Below are 27,818 nucleotides of genomic sequence, written 5' to 3' on the forward strand. Positions count from 1 at the left end.
GGGGTTTAAAAGTTAAACTGCGCCTCATCCCTAGCCTTTCCCAGGAGATTCTCAAAGTACTCAAAGAGCTGTAGCTAAGCGACCACACCTGAGGAATCTCAGCCGCAGCTGGACCTGATTTACATCCCGGATCTCCAGGTAGGGGCATCTGTGGAAAGGGCGAATGCATTTTTGCATATGGGAAGAATGTTAATAAATCTGTGGCCAGAAGTTGGACTGAAGAGATTTTAAAATATAAAATATTTAAATTAAAGATTATTATAATTTACAGTATTTGACACTCCTCCCATTAAGAAGTAGGGGTTTATGCTCTTTTGCATTAAATCTGGGAGGGTTTATGACTATTTCAACCAATAGAGCATGAAAGAAATGATGCTATGTGACTTTGGAGGCCAGGTCATAAAAGGCAGTGAGGCCTCTGCCTTGTTTCCTGGAACACACGTGCTTAGAATCCTGAGCCACCATGAAAGAAGTCCAACTCCCCTAAGGCTGACACATGAGGAAGCCAGGCCACATGCAGAAGCCCATGTGGGCCCTTGGGTTCTGGTCTTCACGTTGTACCAAGCCCAGGCACCTGATGTGAGTACACAGCACTCGGCTGACTGTAGTCCCGGTCACTGAATCACCTCTACCTTTGGGTCTCTCTAGTCCCTAAGTGTTGGGGTAATATGTCACGTAGCAGTAGTAACTGATTAGTTCATCACTTTTAAAAACTCATTGTGTGACAAAATACCTGTGGCCAAGAGCATCCCTCGAGCAGATGCAAGTTTTTGTTGTTACTGGTTAAATTGATTATCAATGCTTCCATGGTGATGTGGCTTCCCAAATGTTATTTTCCAGCTCTGTTTTGCCTTTTTCACACATTTCAAACCAATGACTTTTATCTTTTCGGTGTATTTGATCCATTTACTCATGTAAAACACCCTTCTCTATCTCTTTTAGTGATTTGCACATCTTGAGTTCTATTTTGTGTATTAATAGATTGGTAAGTTTTACTTTCTCCTTGTTCAAGGAGATATGCCTGGCATATATTTTTCTAGCCCTCATTTTCATTCTGCCTATACTATTTTAAATATCTTTTTAGGCTGAATTTTGTTTACTTTTCTCCCAATTCTGTTGGCATATATGGAGCACTCATATTAAGCATAACAGAAACCCTATCAGACAGGGCTAGTGTTTTATTTTTTTATTGTGGCAAAATACATGGGACACAAAATTTACCACGTTAACCATTTGTAAGTATACAGTTCAGTGGTACTGAATATATTCATCTTGTGTAACCATCACCACCAACCATTTCCAAAACTCCTTCCATTGTGTAAAACAAATTCTGTATCCATTCAACACTGACTCCCCATTGCTCCCTTCCCTCAGCCTCTGGGAGCCGCCATTCTGTCTCTGTCATTACAACCACTCCGAGCATCTGAGATCATCATACAGCACTCGGCTTTTTGAGACTGCCCTTATTTCACTCGGCGTCATATCCTCAAGGTTCACCCATGTAGCATTCTGTCAGAATTTCCTTCATTTTTAAGGCTAATACTTCTGGGGGTTTTTTGTTTGTTTTTTCACCTTTTATAATTTTAATTTGTTTTAAATTTTTTTTATTATACTTTAAGTTCTAGGGTACAGGTGCATAATGTGCAGGTTTGTTACATATGTATACTTGTGCCATGTTGGTGTGCTGCACCCATCACCTCGTCAGCACCCATCAACTCATCATTTACATCAGGTATAACTCCCAATGCAATCCCTCCTGCCTCCCCCCTCCCCATGATAGGCCCGATGTGTGATGTTCCCCTTCCCGAGTCCAAGTGATCTCATTGTTCAGTTCCCACCTATGAGTGAGAACATGCGGTGTTTGGTTTTCTGTTCTTGTGATAGTTTGCTAAGAATGATGGTTTCCAGCTGCATCCATGTCCCTACAAAGGACGCAAACTCATCCTTTTTTATGGCTGCAGAGTATTCCATGGTGTATATGTGCCACATTTTCTTAATCCAGTCTGTCACTGATGGACATTTGGGTTGATTCCAAGTCTTTGCTATTGTGAATAGTGCCACAAGATGGACATGTGGGTTGATTCCAAGTCTTTGCTATTGTGAATAGTGCCACAATAAACATACATGTGCATGTGTCTTTATAGCAGCATGATTTATAATCCTTTGGGTATATACCCAGTAGTGGGATGGCTGGGTCATATGGTACATCTAGTTCTAGATCCTTGAGGAATCGCCATACTGTTTTCCATAATGGTTGAACTAGTTTACAATTCCACCAACAGTGTAAAAGTGTTCCTATTTCTCCACATCCTCTCCAACACCTGTTGTTTCCTGACTTTTGAATGATTGCCATTCTAACTGGTGTGAGATGGTATCTCATTGTGGTTTTGATTTGCATTTCTCTGATGGCGAGTGATGATGAGCATTTTTTCATGTGTCTGTTGGCTGTATGAATGTCTTCTTTTGAGAAATGTCTGTTCATATCCTTTGCCCACTTTTTGATGGGGTTGTTTTTTTCTTGTGTATTTGTTTGAGTTCTTTGTAGATTCTGGATATTAGCCCTTTGTCAGGTGAGTAGATTGCAAAAATTTTCTCCCATTCTGTAGGTTGCCTGTTCACTCTGATGGTAGTTTCTTTTGCTGTGCAGAAGCTCTTTAGTTTAATTAGATCCCGTTTCTCAATTTTTGCTTTTGCTGCCATTGCTTTTGGTGTTTTAGACATGAAGTCCTTGCCCATGCCTATGTCCTGAATGGTATTATCTAGATTTTCTTCTAGGGTTTTTATGGTATTGGGTCTAACATTTAAGTCTCTAATCCCTCTTGAATTAATCTTCGTATAAGGAGTAAGGAAAGGATCCAGTTTCAGCTTTCTACTTATGGCTAGCCAATTTTCCAGCACCATTTATTAAATAGGGAATCCTTTCCCCATTTCTTGTTTCTCTCAGGTTTGTCAAAGATCAGATGGCTGTAGATGTGTGGTATTATTTCTGAGGACTCTGTTCTGTTCCATTGGTCTATATCTCTGTTTTGGTACCAGTACCATGCTGTTTTGGTTACTGTAGCCTTGTAGTATAGTTTGAAGTCAGGTAGCGTGACGCCTCCAGCTTTGTCCTTTTGACTTAGGATTGTCTTGGCAATGCGGGCTCTTGTTTGGTTCCATATGAACTTTAAAGCCGTTTTATCCAATTCTGTGAAGAAACTCATTGGTAGCTTGATGGGGATGGCACTGAATCTATAAATCACCTTGGGCAGTATGGCCATTTTCACGATATTGATTCTTCCTATCCATGAGCATGGTATGTTCTTCCATTTGTTGGTGTCCTCTTTGATTTCACTGAGCAGTGGTTTGTAGTTCTCCTTGAAGAGGTCCTTCACATCCCTTGTAAGTTGGATTCCTAGGTATTTTATTCTCTTTGAAGCAATTGTGAATGGAAGTTCATTCCTGATTTGGCTCTCTGCTTGTCTCTTACTGGTGTATAAGAATGCTTGTGATTTTTGCACATTAATTTTGTATCCTGAGACTTTGCTGAAGTTGCTTATCAGCTTAAGGAGATTTTGGGCTGAGACAATGGGGTTTTCTCAATATACAATCATGTCATCTGCAAACAGGGACAATTTGACTTCTTCTTTTCCTAACTGAATACCCTTGATTTCTTTCTCTTGCCTGATTGCGCTAGCCAGAACTTCCAACACTATGTTGAATAGGAGTGGTGAGAGAGGGCATCCCTGTCTCGTGCCAGTTTTCAAAGGGAATTTTTCCAGTTTTTGCCCATTCAATATGATATTAGCTGTGGGTTTGTCATAAATAGCTCTTATTATTTTGAGGTACGTTCCATCAATACCGAATTTATTGAGCGTTTTTAGCATGAAGGGCTGTTGAATTTTGTCAAAAGCCTTTTCTGGCCGGGCGCGGTGGCTCAAGCCTGTAATCCCAGCACTTTGGGAGGCCGAGACGGGTAGATCACGAGGTCAGGAGATCGAGACCATCCTGGGTAACACGGTGAAACCCCGTCTCTACTAAAAATACAAAAAACTAGCTGGGTGAGGTGGCGGGCGCCTGTAGTCCCAGCTACTCCGGAGGCTGAGGCAGGAGAATGGCATAAACCCGGGAGGCGGAGCTTGCAGTGAGCTGAGATCCGGCCACTGCACTCCAGCCTGGGCGGCAGAGCGAGACTCCGTCTCAAAAAAAAAAAAAAAAAAAACCTTTTCTGCATCTATTGAGATAATCATGTGGTTCTTGTCTTTGGTTCGGTTTATATGCTGGATTACGTTTATTGATTTGCGAATGTTGAACCAGCCTTGCATCCCAGGGATGAAGCCCCTTGATCATGGTGGATAAGCTTTTTGATGTGCTGCTGAATCCGGTTTGCCAGTATTTTATTGAGGATTTTTGCATCGATGTTCATCAGGGATATTGGTCTAAATTCTCTTTTTTTTGTTGTGTCTCTGCCAGGCTTTGGTATCAGGATGATGTTGGCCTCATAAAATGAGTTAGGGAGGATTCCCTCTTTTTCTATTGATTGGAATAGTTTCAGAAGGAATGGTACCAGCTCCTCCTTGTACCTCTGGTAGAATTCAGCTGTGAATCCATCTGGTCCTGGACTTTTTTTGGTGGGTAGGCTATTAATTATTGCCTCCATTTCAGAGCCTGCTATTGGTCTATTCAGTGATTCAACTTCTTCCTGGTTTAGTCTTGGAAGAGTGTTTAAGTGTCCAGGAAATTATCCATTTCTTCTAGATTTTCTAGTTGATTTGTGTAGAGGTGTTTATAGTATTCTCTGATGGTAGTTTGTATTTCTGTGGGGTCGGTGGTGATATCCCCTTTATCATTTTTTATTGCGTCTATTTGATTCCTCTCTCTTTTCTTATTAGTCTTGCTAGCAGTCTGTCAATTTTGTTGATCTTTTCAAAAAACCAACTCCTGGATTCGTTGATTTTTTGGAGGGTTTTTTGTGTCTCTATCTCCTTCAGTTCTGCTCTGATCTTAGTTATTTCTTGCCTTCTGCCAGCTTTTGAATGTGTTTGCTCTTGCCTCTCTAGTTCTTTTAATTGTGATGTTAGAGTGTCAATTTTAGATCTTTCCTGCTTTCTCTTGTGGGCATTTAGTGCTATAAATTTCCCTCTACATACTGCTTTAAATGTGTCCCAGAGATTCTGATATGTTGTATCTTTGTACTCATTGGTTTCAAAGAACATCTTTATTTCTGCCTTCATTTCGTTATGTACCCAGTAGTCATTCAGGAGCAGGTTGTTCAGTTTCCATGTAGTTGAGCGGTTTGGATTGAGTTTCTTAGTCCTGAGTTCTAGTTTGATTGCACTGTGGTCTGAGAGACAGTTTGTTATAATTTCTGTTCTTTTACATTTGCTGAGGAGTGCTTTACTTCCAATTATGTGGTCAATTTTGGAATAAGTGTGATGTGGTGCTGAGAAGAATGTATATTCTGTTGATTTGGGGTGGAGAGTTCTATAGATGTCTATTAGGTCCGCTTGGTGCAGAGATGAGTTCAATTCCTAGATATCCTTGTTAACTTTCTGTCTCATTGATCTGTCTAATGTTGACAGTGGAGTGTTGAAGTCTCCCATTATTATTGTATGGGAGTCTAAGTCTCTTTGTAAGTCTCTAAGGACTTGCTTTATGAATGTGGGTGCTCCTGTATTGGGTGCATATATATTTAGGATAGTTAGCTCTTCCTGTTGAATTGATCCCTTTACCATTATGTAATGGCCTTCTTTGTCTCTTTTGATCTTTGATGGGTTAAAGTCTGTTTTATCAGAGACTAGAATTGCAACCCCTGCTTTTTTTTGTTCTCCATTTGCTTGGTAGATCTTCCTCCATCCCTTTATTTTGAGCCTATGTATGTCTCTGCATGTGAGATGGGTCTCCTGAATACAGCAGACTGATGGGTCTTGACTCTTTATCCAGTTTGCCAGTCTGTGTCTTTTAATTGGACCATTTAGTCCATTAACATTTAAGGTTAATATTGTTATGTGTGAACTTGATCCTGCCATTATGATATTAACTGGTTATTTTGCTCGTTAGTTGATGCAGTTTCTTCCTAGCCTCGATGGTCTTTACATTTTGGCATGTTTTTGCAATGGCTGGTACCGGTTGTTCCTTTCCATGTTTAGGGCTTCCTTCAGGGTCTCTTGTAAGGCAGGCCTGGTAGTGACAAAATCTCTAAGCATTTGCTTATCTGTAGATTTTATTTCTCCTTCACTTATGAAACTCAGTTTGGCTGGAAATGAAATTCTAGGTTTAAAATTCTTTTCTTTAAGAATGTTGAATATTGGCCCCCACTCTCTTCTGGCTTGTAGAGTTTCTGCCAAGAGATCTGCTGTTAGTCTGATGGGCTTCCCTTTGTGGGTAACCCGACCTTTCTCTCTGGCTGCCCTTAAGATTCTTTCCCTCATTTCAACTTTGGTGAATCTGGCAATTATGTGTCTTGGAGTTGCTCTTCTGGAGGAGTATCTTTGTGGCATTCTCTGTATTTCCTGAATTTGAATGTTGGCCTGCCCTACTAGGTTGGGGAAGTTCTCCTGTGATATCCTGAAGAGTGTTTTCCAACTTGGTTCCATTTTCCCCTTCACTTTCAGGCACCCCAATCAGACGTAGATTTGGTCTTTTTACATAATCCCATACTTCTTGCAGGCTTTGTTCATTTCTTTTTCTTCTTTTTTCTTTTGGTTTCTCTTCTCACTTCATTTCATTCATTTGATCCTCAATCACTGATACTCTTTCTTCCAGTTGATTGAGTCAGTTACTGAAGCTTGTGCATTTGTCACGTATTTCTCGTGTCATGGTTTTCATCTCTGTCATTTCGTTTATGACCTTCTCTGCATTAATTATTCTAGCTGTCAATTCTTCCACTCTTTTTTCAAGATTTTTAGTTTCTTTGCGCTGGGTACATAATTCCTCCTTTAGCTCTGAGAAGTTTGATGGACTGAAGCCTTCTTCTCTCATCTCATCAAAGTCATTCTCTGACCAGCTTTGATCCATTGCTGGTGATGGGCTGCCCTCCTTAGCAGGGGGAGATGCACTCTTATTTTTTGAATTTCCAGCTTTTCTGCCCTGCTTTTTCCCCATCTTTGTGGTTTTATCTGCCTCTGGTCTTTGATGATGGTGACATAGTGATGGGGTTTTGGTATAGGTGTTCTTCCTGTTTGACAGTTTTCCTTCTAACAGTCAGGACCCTCAGCTGTAGGTCTGTTGGAGATTGCTTGAGGTCCACTCCAGACCCTGTTTGCCTGGGTATCAGCAGCAGAGGCTGCAGAAGACAGAATATTGCTGAACAGCGAGTGTACCTGTCTGATTCTTACTTTGGAAGCTTCCTCTCAGGGGTGTACTCCACCCTGTGAGGTGTGGAGTGTCAGACTGCCCCTAGTGGGGGATGTCTCCCAGTTAGGCTACTCAGGGGTCAGGGACCCACTTGAGCAGGCAGTCTGTCCCTTCTCAGATCTCAACCTCCGTGTTGGGAGATCCACTGCTCTCTTCAAAGCTGTCAGACAGAGTCGTTTGCATCTGCAGAGGTTCCTGCTGCTTTTGTTGTTGTTGTTGTTAACTGTGCCCTGTCCCCAGAGGTGGAGTCTACAGAGACAGGCAGGCTTCCTTGAGCTGCTGTGAGCTCCACCCAGTTCGAGCTTCCCAGTGGCTTTGTTTACCTACTTAAGCCTCAGCAATGGCGGGCGCCCCTCCCCCAGCCTCGCTGCTGCCTTGCGGTTAGATCGCAGACTCCTGTGCCAGCAATGAGGGAGGCTCTGTGGGTGTGGGACCCTCCCGGCCAGGTGTGGGATATATTCTCCCGGTGTGCCCGTTTGCTTAAAGCGCAGTATTGGGGTGGGAGTCACCCGATTTTCCAGGTGTTGTGTGTCTCAGTTCCCCTGGCTAGGAAAAGGGATTCCCTTCCCCCTTGCACTTCCCAGGTGAGGCGATGCCTCGCCCTGCTTCAGCTCTCGCTGGTTGGGATGCAGCAGCTGACCAGCACCGATTGTCCGGCACTCCCTAGTGAGATGACCCCAGTACCTCAGTTGAAAATGCAGAAATCACCGGTCTTCTGTGTCGCTCACGCTGGGAGTTGGAGACTGGAGCTGTTCCTATTCGGCCATCTTGCTCCGCCCCTACTTCTGGGTTTCTTTAATGTGCTCCGATAGTATCTTCTGATAAGTTAAAATTACCCAGCCACCCACTTGCATTGTTTGCACTCTTTATCCGTAATCTTTAACCAAAGTTTTGTTACTGTTTTTTCTCATTCTTTTCTATTTTGGAAGACTGAGTTTAAAAATTTTTTTCTCTAAGATTTTCTCCAAAAGTTTGCAGCATTATGAATAGTCTGATCACCTATTCTAATTCCATTCCCCTAGACCTCAGGACCCCTTAACACCCCCCTAAAGACTGAGGACCCCAAAGAATGTGTATGTGGGTTACATTTACCAATAGTTACCATGCTAGCAATTAAGTGTTTTAAAGCTATTAATTTCTCTAAAAATAATAAACCAATTATATGTGAACATAACATTTTTATTTTAAAAAGCCAGCGAGTGGCAGAGTTTAATGGTTTTGCAAGTCTTTAATACCTGGCTTAAAACCTCATCTCTGCAGACTTTTGTCTGTAGACAAAAATACTACAAAAATACAAAAATTAGCTAGGTGTGGTGGCACATGCCTGTAGTCCCACTTACTGGGGAGGCTGAGGCATGAGAATTGCTTGAACCTGGGAGGTGGAGGTTGCAGTGAGCAGAGATCACACTACTGCACTCCAGCCTGCACAACAGAGTGAGACTCTGTCTCAAAAAAATAAAAATAAAAATAAATATATAAAAAGCAAATTAAGGCATAGTCATAGCTTTTTTTTTTTTTTTTGAGACGGAGGTTTGCTCTTCTTGCCCAGGCTGGAGTGCAATGGCGTGATCTCAGCTCACTGCAACCTCCACTTCCCAGGTTCAAGCGATTCTCCTGCCTCAGCCTCCCTAGTAGCTGGGATTACAAGCATGTGACACCACGCCCAGCTAATTTTGTATTTTTAGTAGAGACGGGGTTTCTCCATGTTGGTCAGCCTGGTCTTGAACTCCCGACCTCAGGTGATCCACCTGCCTCATCCTCCCAAAGTACTGGGATTACAGGGATGAGCCACCGTGCCCAGCCGGGATAGTCTTGTTAGTGAAAACAGTTTTGTCCTCGAAGATCCTAAAATCATCAAGCTTGCTCTTTTAAGACTCTGAAGTATTACACTCTTCAGCTACGAGTCTGGTGCCTCTCTGTTGGTTTTTGCTTTTCTTAAATGTTTGGCAATACTTGGTAGTGTGTTGGGGGTACTGAGATTTTCTGCAATTTGCCAGGAAGAAAGGATAAAACGTGCTGCCAGGCAGGACGTGCTGACTGCTAATCTCAGTATGGGCATCTCCCTTCTAACAGAGCATAACAGGGTCTGTATCTTCCCCTTAAACAAGCCACTTCAATCCCTCACACACTGGTATCATTTTAGCAAAAAATTTAACCAGTTTCTTTGCTCACCAATGCTTCTTTAATCCGATTTCTTATATTTATTTTTCTTCCCAGAATACATCCTGTAGTGATTATTTCATAGTCTATATAGTAGATTTTGAGGCAACATATTTCTAAAATGTTTTAAATTTTGCTGTTTCAGATTCTTTTTAAAGAGACCTAATTTTACCTATACAAAATAGGAAACATACCTTCGAATCTAGTGTGGTCAACTTCTTCAATGCTCTCCAAATAGGTGAGATTCATGCCATAACTTGATGTCTAAACTTCTGTTTACTACTCCATTTGTTTAATGCCCTCTCTGCCTATTCAGGGATTTACAGCTCAAGATCAAGGATCTAATTCCAACCATTTTTTGACATTTACATAGCAAAGGCAGCTTTGCATGGAGGTGGAAAATTCCCCAACTCAGCCACCCTTGAGCTAAGAGGTTGAATATTCAGAAATTCGACTAATCTTTCAAGATCCACTTTAAAGTCCTGTATCTAATACTGCCAGTCTGCAATGATCTTCCCTTCTTCCACTATTTCTCACAGAACCCGAAGAACTCTGAAGTTAGAATGGACCCTAGCAACATATATCAACAATCTCCTCCTACAAATAGAGTGTCTGAAGCTCAGAACAGTTGCTGGCTTGTTTGTGATCATGTCGCTAACACCCAGAAGCCTAAATTTTATTCCACTTTCAAAACTGTCTTTACCTTGGTTCGACACTGTTTTATCATTCCATGCCCAACACTGGTAGATTTAATTTTACATTCTTTTATTAATCTTTGTTTCATAGGTTTAACATTTTATAGTTCAAATTTCTATTTCATAAACAACAAAGGGCTGGGCGTGTTGGCTCACGCCCGTAATCCCAACACTTTGGGAGGCTGAGACGGGTGGATCACCTGAGGTCAGGAGTTCACGACCAGCCTGGCCAATAAGACGAAACTCCATCTCTACTAAAAATATAAAAATTAGCTGGGCGTGGTGGTACGTGCCTGTAATCCCAGCAACTCAGGAGGCTGAGGCAGGAGAATCGCTTGAGCCCGGGAGGTGGAGGCTGCATTGAGCCTAGATTGCGCCACTGCACTCCAGCCTGGGTGACAGAGTAAGACTCTGCCTCAAAAAAAAAAAAAAAAAAAGTTCTTTTAAACCAATAAATGTTGATGTGGTTGGCTATACAGGTATCCCTCATTGTCTGAACGCTCACCTAATATGGCTGTTAATTTGCAAATTTTCTACTCAGTACTCACTAGCGGTAAACTGGTTTAGCGAACCTCTGTGCTGAAGTCTGTGAAAACGTTTACACGGAAAGGATGCAGAGAGTACGCTGCATTCCTGCCCCAGCCGTGTTCTGATAGGCTCACGTGTCGTCTTCACCATCATCCACCCCACACTCAGTGGATGTATGTTCCAGGAAGTGGAAAAGGCAGGGAAGAAATTAGGTAAACCAAAGCAGCCTAGAAAAGCTTATTTAGTAGAAGTTAGAAGTGATAAAGTGTATTTAGAGATGAATGCAGAAAAGGCACAAATCTGGCTCTGCATACATATCCACCTACCGTGACCACAGTTGCAGTTATATGGTGGAAAATAAAGAAAACATAGGAAAAGAATTTTGGATCTGAAATGCTTCGCTGTGTAAATCGAGCATGAATAATTTTGAAAAATGATGGCAATACCTTATGTAATAGACTGACAGTCATAATTAGTGTTTAAAATGCTTTATTATTATAAAGAATCCTTGGTGGATTTTTATATTATGGACTCCAATAACAGATGTACCAACTGGCAAAATGCCATGTTTGTTCCTGTGCCTTAAAAAGCCCTGAGCGCCACCTGCTGGCAAATCTCGTCTATGCACTGCTATGAATAAAGCTTCCCTTCTACATTTTAGCTCAGCATATGTGTTCAATGTTTTTCAACAGTATTTCAATTTAATTATAATTGGGGAACTGTTCAGAGTTTGGGGTAGGATTATATTTCTTATTTAAAAGTTAAAAAGATTTAGGTTCTTTATATCCAATTAAGTTTCAGAAATGGGTTAGATAGGAAGAGTGAAGAATGCTTTATTTTCAATAGAACCAAATAGTTTACTGACTGTCTTGATATTCAGACCAAGGTCCCTAGATCTGCAGCACGGGTATCACCAGTAGGAGCTGGTTAGAAATGCCGATTTAGCTCTTACCTTAGTTTTACTGAAGCCGAATCTGCATTTTAGCAGTATCCCTGGCTTAACCGTATGCACACTGAAGTCTGAGAAGCTCTGTTGGACAAGTTGGCTGCCCAATTACTGTACATCTATTTTCCTCCTACTTCACAGATCCCTGGCTTCCAGGATGAGCCTGCTTGGCCCAGGATAATCCCATTTCCCCTACTAACGACTGGTTCGGGAATGGGAGTGTAACTAGTTCTGGACAAGGAGACCGAAGTGGAAGCTGACTGGGCCACATTTCTTTAAGAAGTTTTCTCCGGCCAGGCGCGGTGGCTCAAGCTTGTAATCCCAGCACTTTGGGAGGCCGAGATGGGCGGATCACGAGGTCAGGAGATCGAGACCATCCTGGCTAACACAGTGAAACCCCGTCTCTACTAAAAAATACAAAAAAACTAGCCGGACGAAGTGGCGGGCGCCTGTAGTCCCAGCTACTCGGGAGGCTGAGGCAGGAGAATGGCGTGAACCCGGGAGGCAGAGTTTGCAGTGAGGTGAGATACGGCCAGTGCACTCCAGCCTGGGCGACAGAGCACGACTCCGTCTCAAAAAAAAAAAAAGAAGTTTTCTCCATTCCAAGAGTCAGAGAAGAGACAGTGTCTCTTCCTCTGGACACTGTTGTGTCTGAATGTGAACACTGAAAACAGCTGCAGACATCTCCTAGCAGCCTAAGAATGAAGCCAGCACCAGGGCTGGAGGGACAGTGCTGGAAAGTAGGTCCCTGATGCCGTTTTGAGCCACTCAGTCAACCCTGAAAGCCTACTCTATCTTTGGGCGGCCTGTTATATGAGAACCATTGTTTCATTCAGAATTCTTTTCTTGTATTCAAAATCCTGGATAATCACTGATGACCCTGAACAAAAAGCCCAGAAATCAGACTATTTTCTAGTAGACGGTTTTTTAAAACTTGACAATTCTAAGAGTCGAGTGTTTCCTTCCTGTAAGAAGCTTTTTTGATTGGCTGAAACATACCTTCCTTTTGTATGCTCATTTTTTATGCTCTTTCCTAGGGTACAGTGGGGTTTATAATTTGTGGGATCAAATAGTACTTACAACATTTTAAAAAATGGAAGTGTCCCCTTAAAAATAAAAATTATGATTTAGTCAAACAAGCCCATATTTAAAAAATAAAGCCCACTAGACATATTAAACATTTTAATTTATCTTCTAGACCATTTCTCTCTTCAATCCATTTTTTAACCTAATCTTATATGAACAATATTTTTTGGCCGGGCGCCGTGGCTCAAGCCTGTAATCCCAGCACTTTGGGAGGCCGAGACAGGCGGATCACGAGGTCAGGAGATCGAGACCATCCTGGCTAACATGGTGAAACCCCGTCTCTACTAAAAAAATACAAAAAAAAAAAACACTAGCCGGGCGAGGTGGCGGGCCCCTATAGTCCCAGCTACTCGGGAGGCTGAGGCAGGAGAATGGCGTGAACCTGGGAGGCGGAGCTTGCAGTGAGCTGAGATCTGGCCACTGCACTCCAGCCTGGGCGACAGAGCAAGACTCCGTCTCAAAAAAAAAAAAAAAAAAAAAAAAAAAGAACAATATTTTTTAATGCCAAACAATAGGCTGCTACTTTTTAACACATTTCCCATTTGCCCCAAGAAATGAGTGCTGGCAGTGAGCTGCACTTTTTTTTTTCTGAACGGGAAATGGGTTCAACACACAGAAATCACAGTAAGAATTATGAAGGAAGAGCAATGCAGCAATAGAAGTTTGACGCGCAAGAAAAAAACTAAATACAGCAAGATATATGTTATTACACAATATTAGTGAGCAATCTGCATTATCTCATGAAATTTTATGATTTAATTTCAACCACTATCCAATTTTTGCATTACAAATATAATTTTAAAGAACAACTCTGTCACTTCGAGGAAAACAGTTGACAGTATTTGTTACCAATAATAAAATTTGAGCTTTTTAGCAAAAAATAGTATGTTAGGTAAACTTGTATCTGCCACCATGAGTTTGACAGCTTCTCAAGAGCTTTCTGATGAGGCTGGTAGTGAGATGAACAACTATGATTTCTATATAATATATTCTGAAATTTGCCAACCTTTTTTTTTTTTTTTTTGAGACAGGGTCTTGCTCTGTCTCCTAGGTTGGAATGGAGTAGCATGATCTCAGTTCACTGCAACCTCCAACTCCCTGGCTCAAGTGATCCTCCTATCTCAGCCTCCCCCAGTAGCTGGGACTACAGAATCACACACCACCATGCCTAGGTAATTTCTGTATTTTTTGTAGAGACAGGGTTTCACCATGTTGCTCAGGCTGGTCTCAAACTCCTGGGCCCAAGTGATCTGCCTACCTCTGCCTCCCAAAGTGCTGGGATGACAGGCACAGCCACTGTGCCTGGCCTGCCAACATTTGTAAGCTCAGTGAAACAATATTTTCCAAATACACGATATGTCACATTACAAAACCATGCATAAGTAAAATATACATTAAAACTCAATCAAGAAATATCAATATGTTAGACCAATGGAACAGAACAGAGTCCTCAGAAATAATACCACACATCTACAGCCATCTGATCTTTGACAAACCTGAGAAAAACAAGAAATGGGGAAAGGATTCCCTATTTAATAAATGGTGCTGGGAAAACTGGCTAGCCATAAGTAGAAAGCTGAAACTGGATCCTTTCCTTACTCCTTATACGAAAATTAATTCAAGATGGATTAGAGACTTACATGTTAGACCTAATATCATAAAAACTCTAGTAGAAAACCTAGGTAGTACCATTCAGGACATAGGCATGGGCAAGGACTTCATGTTTAAAACACCAAAAGCAATGGCAGCAAAAGCCAGAATTGACAAATGGGATATGATTAAACTAAAGAGCTTCTGCACAGCAAAAGAAACTACCATCAGAGTGAACAGGCAACCTACAGAATGGGAGAAAAGTTTTGCAATCTACTCACCTGACAAAGGGCTAATATCCAGAACCTACAAAGAACTCAAACAAATTTAAAAGAAAAAAACAAACAACCCCATCAAAAAGTGGGCAAAGGATATGAACAGACATTTCTCAAAAGAAGACATGCATACAGCCAACAGACACATGAAAAAATACTCGTCATCACTGGCCATCAGAGAAATGCAAATCAAAACCACAATGAGATACCATCTCACACCAGTTAGAATGGCAATCATTCAAAAGTCAGGAAACAACAGGTGTGGAGAGGATGTGGAGAAATAGGAACACTTTTACACTGTTGGTGGATTGTAAACTAGTTCAACCATTATGGAAAACAGTATGGCGATTCCTCAAGGATCTAGAACTAGATGTACCATATGACCCAGCCATCCCACTACTGGGTATATACCCAAAGGATTATAAATCATGCTGCTATAAAGACACATGCACACGTATGTTCACTGCAGCACTATTCACAATAGCAAAGACTTGGAATCAACCCAAATGTCCATCAGTGACAGACTGGATTCAGAAAATGTGGCACATATACTCCATGGAATACTATGCAGCCATAAAAAAGGATGAGTTTGTGTCCTTTGTAGGGACTTGGATGCAGCTGGAAACCATCATTCTCAGCAAACTATCACAAGAACAGAAAACCAAAGACTGCATGTTCTCACTCATAGGTGGGAACTGAACAATGAGATCACTTGGACTTGGGAAGGGGAACATCACACACCGAGGCCTATTATGGGGAGGGGGGAGGGATTGCATTGGGAGTTATACCTGATGTAAATGACGAGTTGATGGGTGCTGATGAGTTAATGGGTGCAGCACACCAACATGGCACAAGTATACATATGTAACCTGCACATTATGCACATGTACCCTAGAACTTAAAGTATAATAATAATTTAAAAAAGAGAAATATCAATTTGTTTAATGTAACAGACTCTGAAGTTCACAATTAAAAGTTCATTGAGATTAATTTCAGATTTCACATTGCAACTAACATCTAAGAAACTACTACTTGTGGGCTGGGCGAGGTGGCTTACACATGTAATCCCAGCACTTTGAGAGGCCAAGGCAGGCAGATCACCTGAGGTCAGGAGTTCCAGACCAGCCTGACCAACATGGTGAAACCTCATCTCTACTAAAAATACAAAAATTAGCCGGGTGTGGTGGAGGGCAGCTGTAATCCCAGCTACTCGGGAGGCTGAGGCGGGAGAATCGCTTCAACCTGGGAGGCAGAGGTTGCAGTGAGCCGAGCTCGCACCACTGCACTGCAGCCTGGGTGACAGAGTGAGACTGTCTCAAAAAAAAAAAAAGGAAAAGAAGCAGAAAATACGACTTGTGGTATAAAAAAAAATCCACAATTAACGGAAAAGGTTATTAAAATACTCCTTCATTTTTGAACCACATTTTGTATATGCCAGATTTTCTGTATATCCTTCAGGCAACGATATATAGATTATAATAGATTATAAGCAGAAGCTGATTTGAGAATCCAGCTATGTTCTATTAAACCAGACACTAGTGGTTAGCAAAAATCACTGATTTTTTGGATATACAGCTTTTTCATGACATATGTTACTTATATTATATGGTAACTATATAATGAGTTTATTACTACTATTAAACAAATAAATATTTTTAAAATGTTTAATTTCTAATATGGTAAATATTTATGGATATAAGCTATAGCCTATATAAACAAAAGCTCTTCAGAATCCTCAATAACTTTTATGAATGTAAAAGGGTCCTACGATCAGATCAAATGTTTAAAAGTTGTGTTAGCACACTTGAGGTTGGTGCCAGAAATCCAGAAGAGCAGGAGACGGCTGCAGCCTGCTGTCTATCAACCCAATGAATCATCCACCTAGCGAATCGTATGCTCTAGCTTAATTAATGGACACACAGACTGGGAAGCGGCCATAAGAATTAGAAGAAAAGGCCGGGCGCGGTGGCTCAAGCCTGTAATCCCAGCACTTTGGGAGGCCGAGACGAGCGGATCACGAGGTCAGGAGATCGAGACCATCCTGGCTAACACGGTGAAACCCCGTCTCTACTAAAAATACAAAAACTAGCCGGGCGAGGTGGTCGGCGCCTGTAGTCCCAGCTACTCGGGAGGCTGAGGCAGGAGAATGGCGTAAACCCGGGCGGCGGAGCTTGCAGTGAGCTGAGATCTGGCCACTGCACTCCAGTCCGGGTGACAGAGCGAGACTCTGCCTCAAAAAAAAAAAAAAAAAAAAAAAAAAAAAAAAAAAAAAGAATTAGAAGAAAAAAGTGAAAATTGTTACTCCAGATGGCTTGATTAAAAATTAGAGATTTTACCCAGGGGAGAATATTAATCAAATTTCTTAAAGATTATAATGTAGAAGGATGCACAGACTTTTTCTATGTATTTCAGATGGCAAATTTAACAGGAATGGGCAACTGTTACAAAATCAAATTTCCCCGAAACATATGAAATACATTTTCTAACCAGCAGAGCTGTGCGACAGAAGCAGCTTCCTGACAGTCCCTTCAGGCTACAAATACTATTATGTGCCTATATTTGGGAATTCCTACAAGAAATAAGATCCTGCCTTCATTCACTCCAATGGGACACACGAGCAAACAAACTACACTAATTTCAGGGTCTGGTAACTATCCCGATGGAGAGAAACAGGCTTCTGCGAAACAGAGGTGTGTAAAAGCTCCCAAAGATAGATGCCTAGAAAACGGCTCTGTGAGGCAGTGACGCATAAACTGAGAGACTTGAGAAACAGGTAGAAGCAGAGCCCTGTGCAAAGAAAAAGGGCCGTGGCAATGCAAGTGCCCCACCACTGGGAAAAACCTGGAGTGTCCTTACACAACAGTAGCAGCAACAACAAGTGTGACTGGAGCACAGGAATGCGACATCAGGTCCAAAAGGCCAGCGATACCCACACAACGTAGAGCCATGGTTCTCATCAATCTTAATAGCATACTAGACCAAATGCATCAGAATCCCTGTGGGCAGAGCCTGGGCATCAGTATTTGTTTTACGAGTTCTCTAGGTGGTATTAATGCATTGCCTGGGATGAGAGTCTGTTAGGCAATAATAAGGAATTCAGATACTATTATCATTTTTTTGAGACGGAGTCTCGCTCTGTTGCCAGGCTGGAGTGCAACACGATCTCAGTGCAGTGCAGTGGCCACAATCTCTGCTCACTGCAATCTCCGCCTCCCAGGTTCAAGCTATTCTCCTGCCTCAGCCCCGAGTAGCTGGGACTATAGGCGCCCGCCACCACGCCCGGCTAATTTTTGTACTTTTAGTAGAGACGGGGTTTCACCAGGTTGGCCAGGATGGTTTTGATTTCTTCACCTCGTGATCTGCCTACCTCAGCCTCCCAAAATGCTGGGATTACAGGCATGAGCACCATGCCCAGCCGATATTATTATTATTTTAATAATAATATACGGGTTTCACTATGTTGCCTAGGTGGGACTCAAGGGACCCTCTGGCTCTGGCCTCAGCCTTCAAAGTAGCTGGGATTATAGGCATGTGCTGCCATGCCTGGCTTCATACATATATACACACGTATATACATTTGTTTTTTTTCTTTTTTTTTGATGGGAGTCTCGCTCTGTCATCCAGGCTGGAGTACAGTGGTGCAATCTTAGCTCACCGCAACCTCCGCCTCCCAGGCTCAAGCAATTCTCATGCCTCAGTCTCCTGAGTACCTGAGAATATAGGCGTGTGCCACCACCCTTGGCTAATTTTTTGTATTATTTGTAGAGACGGAGTTTTGCCATGTTGGCCAGGCTGCTCTCAAACTCCTGACCTCAAGTGATCTGCCCACCTCCACCTCCAAAGGTGCTGGGATTACAGGTGTGAGCCACCGCTCCTGGCCAGGTATTATTTTAATATAAGAGTAAGTCACTGAAGAGTGGAAACTAGTAGGACTGATTTTTTTTTTTTTTTAATTTACTTTGTAAAAAATCACTTTAGTTCTTATGAGAGGAATTGAGGGCATGAATAGAAAACTCTTCAATGCTGAAAGTTCTAAGAGGCTGAATAAGCATTTATTAGGAAAGATTTATGGGATGGAGACTTAACCACTAGATGGTGATGGCCAACACTAAGAGTGTGATTTTTCAGAGACTCTAAACAATCAATAGGTACAATCAGAGAAAGGGGGAAAAAATGCCTACAAAAGTGCCAGATGCAGTGGCATGCACCCGTAATCCCAGCCCTTTGGGAGGCTGAGGTAGGAGGTTTGCTTGAGGCCAGGAGTTCGAGGCAGCCTGTGCAACACAGTGAAACCTCATCTCTACAAAAATAAAAAATATTAGCCATGACTGTGGTCCTAGGTACTCAGGAAGCTGAGGCAGGAGGATTACTTAAGCCCAGGAGGTCAAGGCTGCAGTGAGCTGTGGTCATGTGACTTCACTCCAGCCTGGACGACAGAGAAAGAGCTTGTCTCTTTTTTTTTTTTTTTTTTTTTTTTGAGGCGGAGTCTCGCTCTGTCGCCCGGACTGGAGTGCAGTGGCCAGATTTCAGCTCACTGCAAGCTCCGCCTCCCGGGTTTCCGCCATTCTCCTGCCTCAGCCTCCCGAGTAGCTGGGACGACAGGCGCCCGCCACCTCGCCCGGCTAGTTTTTGTATTTTTAGTAGAGACGGGGTTTCACCGTGTTAGCCAGGATGGTCTCGATCTCCTGACCTCGTGATCCGCCCGTCTCGGCCTCCCAAAGTGCTGGGATTACAGGCTTGAGCCACCGCGCCCGGCCGAGCTTGTCTCAAAAACAAAAAACAAAACCTACAAAAGAGGGAACATCAAGTGTGAACTGCTCCTAAATACACTTTGTCAATTAGACCATGTTCTACTAACAAGGTATTTATGCCCTTACATTGCTACCATATGTAATTTATCTAGCTAAAGACTTTAACATTTCAAACAAAGGAATTCTATTTACAATTTAAAAACTTTATCAACTGACCTAAAACCTACCCAGCATTATTAGTTCTATTAACTAGTCCAAAGATAACTTTGAAATTGCTTTTATTTGAACTGGAAAATTGTTATTTTCAAACTAAATATAAATAATAATAACTTGATACAGAAACAAAGCAAAAAGACTATTCTAATTCAAAAATACCTTATACCTTAAAGCAGCTTAATGTTTTTCATCAATTTGGTAATTATTTGTAAGTAATGCTCTTTAGCCTCTAACTTAAAAGTCTGAAGAGTCCTCTTTAGTTTACTCTGAGTTCTCTCATTTGCTAGCATTCTTGCCACTGTCCCTGATATGAGGACCCCACATCAGGTGTTAACCTGAGCGCTGCTGCCTTTTTTACAGAAGAAAGTGAAATATGCCCGTGTCTCTATCGAAAGTGGAAAAACATCTGGCTCCCCTTCTCTCATTTATCTTATCCATCTGTTTTCTTTAGGCATTCTGAGTTTGTAAGGCACTAAAATATGTATTATACAAATACAAATCACTATACCAAATAATACAAATGATATTCGAGATATTTTTACGGTAAAATACAGTATTTGGTAAAGTTACTAGTAATATCAATTATTCCCAACAATAAAAAAATCTACTAGATCAACGCAAATTCATAGCATTTAATAGTTACACTCCATATATAAATACACATACTTTAAGAGGAAAAGAAAATTACCTTTCAAAAGATGATTCAGATCCATTGTGTCATGTAAGACTTTTTGTTTATGTCTGTGGTCTAAACTGGAGTCTAACACTGAAGACGACTTTGAGGAGAGATCAGGCTCATGTTTTTCTTTCCCTTTTTTGGCTGATTTCAAATATTTTGAATTATTTTTCAAATCCTCAACATCTTCATATATTTCTTGGCTCACATTTTCTTGCTTTTCAACTTTCACTTTTTGATCATTTGCTATGCCCAGTTCAAAAGACTGGAGAGGGCTAATGTCTGGAGTTGATAAGGGACTTACGTCGGTCACAGTATCTTCAGACTCCTCGGGGTAGTGGCCACATTTTGGTGTAGTACTTGAAGGCTGTGTTTCTGTCGATTTTATTTCTGATTTATACTTCTGTTTTGGTGACAGGAGGGTTACACCAGATACATGTTTCTTGGATGATGGAGACGAATCAGATAGATGGCTATCAGACCCTGCATCTAAACAATCTGTGCTTGAACTCGAAGATGAGGAAGATAAAGAGGAGGAGGAAGAGGAGCTAACTTTGCAATACTTTTTCCTTATGCTTTTTTTAACGTTGGTAGATGGTTTGGCAGACTTGGACTTGGCATGGTATTTCTTCCCATCATCACTGCTTTCCTCTCCATCTGTGTAGTAATCATTTTCACCTTCTTTTACAATTTTGGGAATTCTATTTGGAATGGACACGTGTATTTTAAGTCCTGTTGTAACATCACACAATTTTTTTGATCTTGAAGAGGCTGGCAATGAGAAAGAACTTACAGCTTGTGTAACATCGTTCTCAACAGGGTGTTCTGGGGGAAGTTTCAGGTTTCTTTCATTTCCCTTCTCAGTAAGATAATTTTCTGTTGTTTGCATTCCAGTGTTCGAGTTCACATTTTTTGTATCTTTATCTATTCTTTCCTTCGGGTCATCATTTTGCTTGTCAAAAACTGAGTTAGTTTCACATTTCTTTCCTTCTTCAAAGTCACTGTCAAAGAAAGAATGGTCGACTTCACCTTCTAATATATCTCCAAACTGATCCATGATGGCAAAAATATATCTGCAAAAAAAAAAAAAAAAAGTAAACATCAGACTAAAGAGTGATTTCCAAATACTTTCCACTTGTATACAATAATTATTTTCCCAAACTGACAAGTGTGGTTAATATATAAAAAGAAACATTATAAAAACAACAACAAAAAGTAACTCAGTGAAGTGATGATGGGGTTGTATGAGTAACAAGTTCTACCAATTATTTGAAAAATAAAAAAGTCCCATAATTAAGTTCACAAGAAAATAACAGATCATCAAGGCAGGGATGTCACAAACATGGATACCTAAGCGAACCTTAAGGATAATCTGCCTTCTATAAATTAAGTACAATGAAACAAAGAAAAAGGCTGGGTGCGGTGGCTCACGCCTGTAATCCCAACACTTTGGGAGGCCAAGGCGGGCGGATCACCAGGCCAAGAGATCGAGACCATCCTGGCCAATGTGGTGCAACTCCGTTTCTACTAAAAATACAAAAATTAGCTGGGCATGATGGTGCGTGCCTGTAGTCCCAGCTACTCAGGAGGCTGAGGCAGAATTGCTTGAAGCCAGGAGGCGGAAGTTGCAGTGAGCAGAGATCACACCACTGCACTCCAGCCTGGTGACAGAGCGAGACTGTCTCAACAACAACAAACAAAAACAAAAACCCAAAAAAAATACAAATTAAATACAATTAGAGTTTAGAATAAGAAAGGATAGAGTTTAAAAAATCTCACAGGTCACCTCCCTTGAGAATAAAAGTCAAAAAAATAAAAGAAAGGAAAAGAAGAAAAATCTCATAGGACCAGCTAAACCAGTCCAAACACGATTCTAGTGGAAGCCATGCAGTGAGGACTGCCTAACATATTTCAGGACTTGCTGTCTGTCCCCTTTCTGCTCCTTTACCGCAGTTAGGGAGGAAGCAGCAGAGACGAGGAGATGATTCTTGTCAAGGTTCCCCATCCCTTCTTGAAGAGGAACAAAAGTTCTAAGTCACACATACAGGCTGCACAGGTATGTCAAACTTCTGAATGTGTGATCACAAACTGGGCCAAAACCACATGTAGAAAATGAAAGGGGAAGAGTATATATGTCTCACTGCGTGAAAGGGGGTCTGATATAAGAGATGTTTCACAGCAGCCAGCCAATGGCTGTCTAAAATGGAAAAATCAAGGCCTATTATTCAGACACATGGAGTTAAGTATTACAAAAACTGGATTAAAATGTTCAAAGTAGTTCCCTTTATTATGGGGCAGGGACCACTTGATTTTTGTGTGTTTTTTTCCTTAGAGATCACTGTTTTTGTTATAGACCTTAAATTACTAGTTGACCTGTAAACTTATATATATTACTACGATAAAAACATTGATTTAAAATATTTTAATATTCCATACAGTTAAATTAGAAACATCATTATAAGGTCATAGTCTTTAAAAAATGTTTAACTGTTATTACAGTGGTCAAAGCAGCTGTGTCACATTATCTATTACTGATAGCCTTAAGATCAGAATTGACCTTCTAATACTATTCTCCACTAAAAAAACCCCAGGACTCCTTGGCAGGCAGGGGACTGCATTTCTGGAGGCAAAGAGCCTGGATCAGCTTATTGTTGCCAGAAAGCACAATATTCATAAATATGCCTGGGGTGGCGGGAATCAAACAGAGGATCAGTTTAAAGGGGCTTCCACTGTCCACGTTGGACAATTCAGCACTGAAAAAGAAAAAAGGCAAGTATACATAAAAATAAAAAAACAATTTCCATGAGAAGCCATGAGTACACACTGATATTCAAAAGTAACAATAAAATAATTTCCAATAATAAAACAGCAAAGGGCCGGGCGCGGTGGCTCATGCCTGTAATCCCCAGCACTCTGGGAGGCAAAGGCAGGTAGATCACGAGGTCAGAAGTTCAAGACCACTCTGGCCAACATAGTGAAATCCCATCTCTACTAAAAATACAAAAAATTAGCCAGGTATGGTAGTGTGCACTTGTAATCCCAGCTACTTGGGAGACTGAGGCAGGAGAATGGCGTGAATCCAGGAGGTGGAGGTTGCAGTGAGCCAAGATCACATCATTGTACCACTCCAGCCTGGGCAACAGTGCTCGCACTGTCTTTAAGACTCTGTCTTAAAAATATAATTAATTCTATTTTACATCAAATCAGGGAATAAACGATTATGTAATCTGTATCCTAAACCAGCCACAACATTCTGCAGCCTTTAATTGCTTAAGTGACTGTGCAACCTTAAAAAAATCTTTTTTAAAGTATAGATATAATTTAAAAATGAGTCAAACTTGTATTATTAATACTATTGTGATAAATTAACATGACAGGTTAAGGTATGTGTGGTAAAACATTTTATCATGGGTTAATTCTGCTTGTCTTTAGTGTTTCAAAGAGTTGAAAACATTCTGATGTATTAGATTCATAAAAATTTAACTGTCGGCCGGGTGCGGTGGCTCAAGCCTGTAATCCCAGCACTTTGGGAGGCCCAGACGGGCGGATCACGAGGTCAGGAGATCGAGACCATCCTGGCTAACACGGTGAAACCCCGTCTCTACTAAAAAATACAAAAAAAAAAACTAGCCGGGCGAGGTGGCGGGCGCCTGTAGTCCCAGCTACTCGGGAGGCTGAGGCAGGAGAATGGCGTGAACCCGGGAGGTGGAGCTTGCCGTGAGCTGAGAGCCGGCCACTGCACTCCAGCCCCAGCGACAGAGTGAGACTCCATCTCAAAAAAAAAAAAAAAATTTAACTGTCATCTACATTTAAGCACAGAAGGGAATCTAATTGATTAAATCAGCAAGTTTAGACTTAGTTGGTTTTATAAACAATATCTAAGTGTTTAGGAAGAGTTCCTTTGTTAGGTTTGTAAGTGTGCCTACCCAGTGGTTTGAGGTACTTAAAAAAAAAATCTAAACAATAAAAATTTGTGATGTTAATCAAGTTAGCAAATGGTATACAACGTTTAGGAAAATTTAATATATTTTATCAGCCAAGTGAAGATTAAGCAAAATACAAGTTGAGTTTTAAAATTCTAATGCACAAGAAAATCTTAAAATTTAAGATTATAAATGTATACCTAATAAACATTAAAATACAAATTTTACTATTTTCCATAGCATCGATTAATGCCTTCTCATTTTAAACTCCAAACTGACAGAGGGAAGTCTCTATCCCAATCCTTAAAAGACAGACACTTGATAAAGTTTACTTTTATGTTTTATCTTTTGAGACAGGGTCTTGCTTTGTCACCCAGGCTGGAGTGCAGTGACAAGATTCTAGCTCACTGCAGTCTCCAACTCCTGGGCTCAAGTGATCCTCCCACCTCAGTCTCCCTAGTAGCTGGAAGTATGCACCACCACACCCGGGTTTTTCTTATTTTCTTTCTCCCCCTTTTTTTTTTTTTGAGACAGAGTCTCTCTCTGTCACCCAGGCTGGAATGCAGTAGTGGGATCTCGGCTCACTGCAGCCTCCACCACCCGGGTTTCAGTGATTCTCCCGGCTCAGCCTCCCAGGTAGCTGGGATTACAGGCATGCACCACCACGCCCAGCTAATTTTTGTATTTTTAGTAGAGAAGGGGTTTTGCCATATTAGCCAGGCTAGTCTCAAACTCTGAACTCAGGTGATCTGCCCACCTCAGCCTCCCCAAGTGCTGGGATTACAGGCGTGAGCCACCATGCCCAGCTTCTTCTTTATTTTCTAGAGACAGTCTCCCTATGTTGTCCAGGCTGGTCTGGAACTCTGGGCTCAAGTGAGTCCCCCACCTTGGCCTCCCAAAGTGCTGAGATTACAGTCGTGAGCCACTGTGTTCGGCCTCCTAATGAAGTTTTTTTGTTTTTGGTTTTTTGAGAGTCTCACTCTGTCACCCAGGCTGGGGTGCACTGGCATGATCTCGGCTCACTGCGAACTCTGCCTCAAGCAATTCTGCTGCCTCAGCCTCCTGAGTAGCTGGGATTACAGGCATGAGCTACCACATCCGGCTAATTCTGTATTTTAAGTAGAGATGGGGTTTCATCATGTTAGCTAGGCTGGTCTCAAACTCCTGACCTCAGATGATCTGCCCGCCTCAGTCTCCCAAAATGGTGGGATTACAGGTGTGAGCCATTGCGCCCGGCTATCTCAAGTAATTTATACAAACTGAAACTTGTCTCTTTCAAAAAGGAATCTGGCACTTTTAGAGTCATAAAAAAAACTAAAAACTTCTGAATCAGTAACGTCACTTCTGGAAGTTTATCCTAAAGATACTATACTAAAAAGAAAAAAGATGCCCTGCACGGTGGTTCACAACCGTCAATCCCAGCACTTCGGGAGGCCAAGGCGGGCAGATCGCCTGAGGTCAGGGGTTTGAGATCAGCCTGGCCAACATGGTGAAACCCCATCTCTACTAAAACTACAAAAAATTAGCCAGGCGTGGTGGCATGCGCCTGTAATCCCAGCTACTCAGAAGGCTGAGGCAGGTGAATCGCTTGAACCCGGGAGGCAGAGGTTGCAGTGAGCTGAGATTGTGCCACTGCACTCCAGCCTGGGTGACAGAGAGAGACTCTCTCTCACAAAACCAAAACCAAAACAAAACAAAACTTTATTAGGCCAGCCACAGTGGCTCACGTCTGTAATCCCAGCACTTTGGGAGGCTGAGGTGGGAGGATCACTTGAGCCCAGAGTTCAAGACCAGCCTGGGCAACAAAGGGAGACTCTTTAGAAGTTGGGAGTGGTGGCTCATGCCTGTAATCCCAGCACTTTGAAAAGCCAAAGTGGGCGGATCACCTGAGTTCAGGAGTTCAAGACCAGCCTGGCCAACATGGTGAAATCCTGTCTCTACTAAAAATACAAAAATTAGCTGGGCATGGTGGCACGTGCCTGTAATCCTAGCTACCCAGGAGGCTGAGGCAGGAGAACTGCTGAAACCCGGGAGACAGAGGCTGCAGTGAGCTGAGATCACACCACTGCACTCCAGCCTGGGCGACAGAGAGAGACTCCATCTCATAAATAAATCAATAGACAAATAAAGGGAGTTCTAGCATTACTTGTAACATTGAAAAGCTTCTATAGATAAATATTACTGTTAACATAATCACTTAGATCAGGAGTCAGCAAAGTACCTGTCCATAAGCCAGATCTTGTCTGCCATCTGATTTTGTGAATAAAATTTTACTGGAACACAGCCCCACTCGTGGACACAGGTATTGTCTCTCCCAGCTTTCACACTACGACTGCAGAGCTGAGTAGCTGTGACTGAGACCCTATGGCCCACAGAGACTAAAATACTTACCATCTGATCTCTTACTGAAAAGTTTGTAGGCCGGGCGTGGTGGCTCACGCCTGTAATCCCAACACTTGGGGAGGCCGAGGCGAGTGGATCACCTGAGGTCAGGAGTTCAAGACCAGCCTGGCCCACATGGCGAAACTCCTTCTTTACTAAAAATACAAAAATTAGCCAGGCGTGGTGGTGCATGCCTGTAATCCCAGCTACTAGGGAGGCTGAGGCAGGAGGATCACTTGAACATGGGAGGCAGAGGTTGCAGGGAGCTGAGATCATGCCATTGCACTCCAGCCTGGGTGACATGAGCAAGACTCCATCTCAAAAAAAAGAAAAGTTTGTAGATCCCTGGTTGATTTTATTTATATTTTTTAAAGAAACAGGTCCTCACTCCATCGCCCAGGCTGGAGTGCAGCGACAGGATTCTAGCTCACTGCAGTCTCCAACTCTGGGCTCACGTGATCCTCCCACCTCAGCCTCCAGAGTAGCTGGGACTACAGGCGCACACCACTGTGCCCAGCTTGTAGACCCTTGCTTTAGACGATGTATGAACATGAAAAGTACAGAATACAAAACTTTTCTATACTGAATAATATAATTTACAGTTAAAGCAAAACTAGAGGGGAGGAGGCCATAAATTAAGAACTGACCTGTTAAAAGAAAAATGACACACAATCCCATTATAGTGCCATTACTGTTACCATAATAGTGTTTGTGTCATAAATGAGGCACATAAGTGATGTGTGGGAGTCTGCTCAGAGGTTGAAACGAATGAATGGAGTCAGACGCACCCAGACTCAAAATACGATTCTGCTGCTTCCCAGTTGTGTGATCCTGGGCATGTACACAGGATGTTCGCCACAGCACAGCATCTGCTACTGTTTGCAACAGCAATGCAAGAGAAACAACTTCACTGTCCATTAAGAGGAAAATGAATAAATAAAATGTTGCGTAAGCACATATCTGCCAAAAAGGATACACTGAGATCTACAAAAATAACATTGAATAAAAAAGCAGAATGTAAAAAGCCAATGAGGCTGGCACCATGGCTCACGCCTGTAATCTCAGCACTTAGGGAGGCCAAGGTAGGAAGATTGCTTGAGCCCAGAGCCCAGGAGTTCCAGACGACATAATAAGCCCTCGTCGCTACAAAAAATTAAAAAATAAAAATTAGCTGGGCATAGTGGTGTGCCTGTAGTCCCAGCTACTGAGCAGGCTGAGGTGGGAGGATCACTTGTGCCCAGGAGGTTGATAATGC

The 27,818-nt window shown here is 41.9% G+C and overlaps 1 protein-coding gene and 1 long non-coding RNA gene across 6 annotated transcripts in view; one reads left to right on the forward strand and one right to left on the reverse strand.

The window, feature by feature from the left end:
- CFAP97 (cilia and flagella associated protein 97) overlaps positions 1 to 27,818 on the reverse strand; it is a 56,147-nt gene that overhangs the window by 19,274 nt on the left and 9,055 nt on the right. For all 5 annotated transcript variants that reach the window (XM_033215836.1, XM_033215838.1, XM_033215839.1 and 2 more), the window contains exon 2: positions 20,271 to 21,331. In XM_033215836.1, coding sequence (XP_033071727.1) covers positions 20,271 to 21,315 — 1,045 coding nt within the window. In that variant the 5' untranslated portion in view covers positions 21,316 to 21,331. The remainder of the gene's footprint in view (positions 1 to 20,270; positions 21,332 to 27,818) is intronic.
- Positions 488 to 18,422, forward strand: LOC117086206. The gene is made up of 3 exons (XR_004438243.1): positions 488 to 579; positions 9,641 to 9,733; positions 18,381 to 18,422. It is a non-coding gene; the product is annotated as an uncharacterized LOC117086206 (long non-coding RNA).

Source organism: Trachypithecus francoisi, unplaced genomic scaffold (genome assembly GCF_009764315.1).
Source record: "Trachypithecus francoisi isolate TF-2019V2 unplaced genomic scaffold, Tfra_2.0 Lachesis_group1, whole genome shotgun sequence".
Classification (NCBI taxonomy): Eukaryota; Metazoa; Chordata; class Mammalia; order Primates; family Cercopithecidae; genus Trachypithecus; species Trachypithecus francoisi.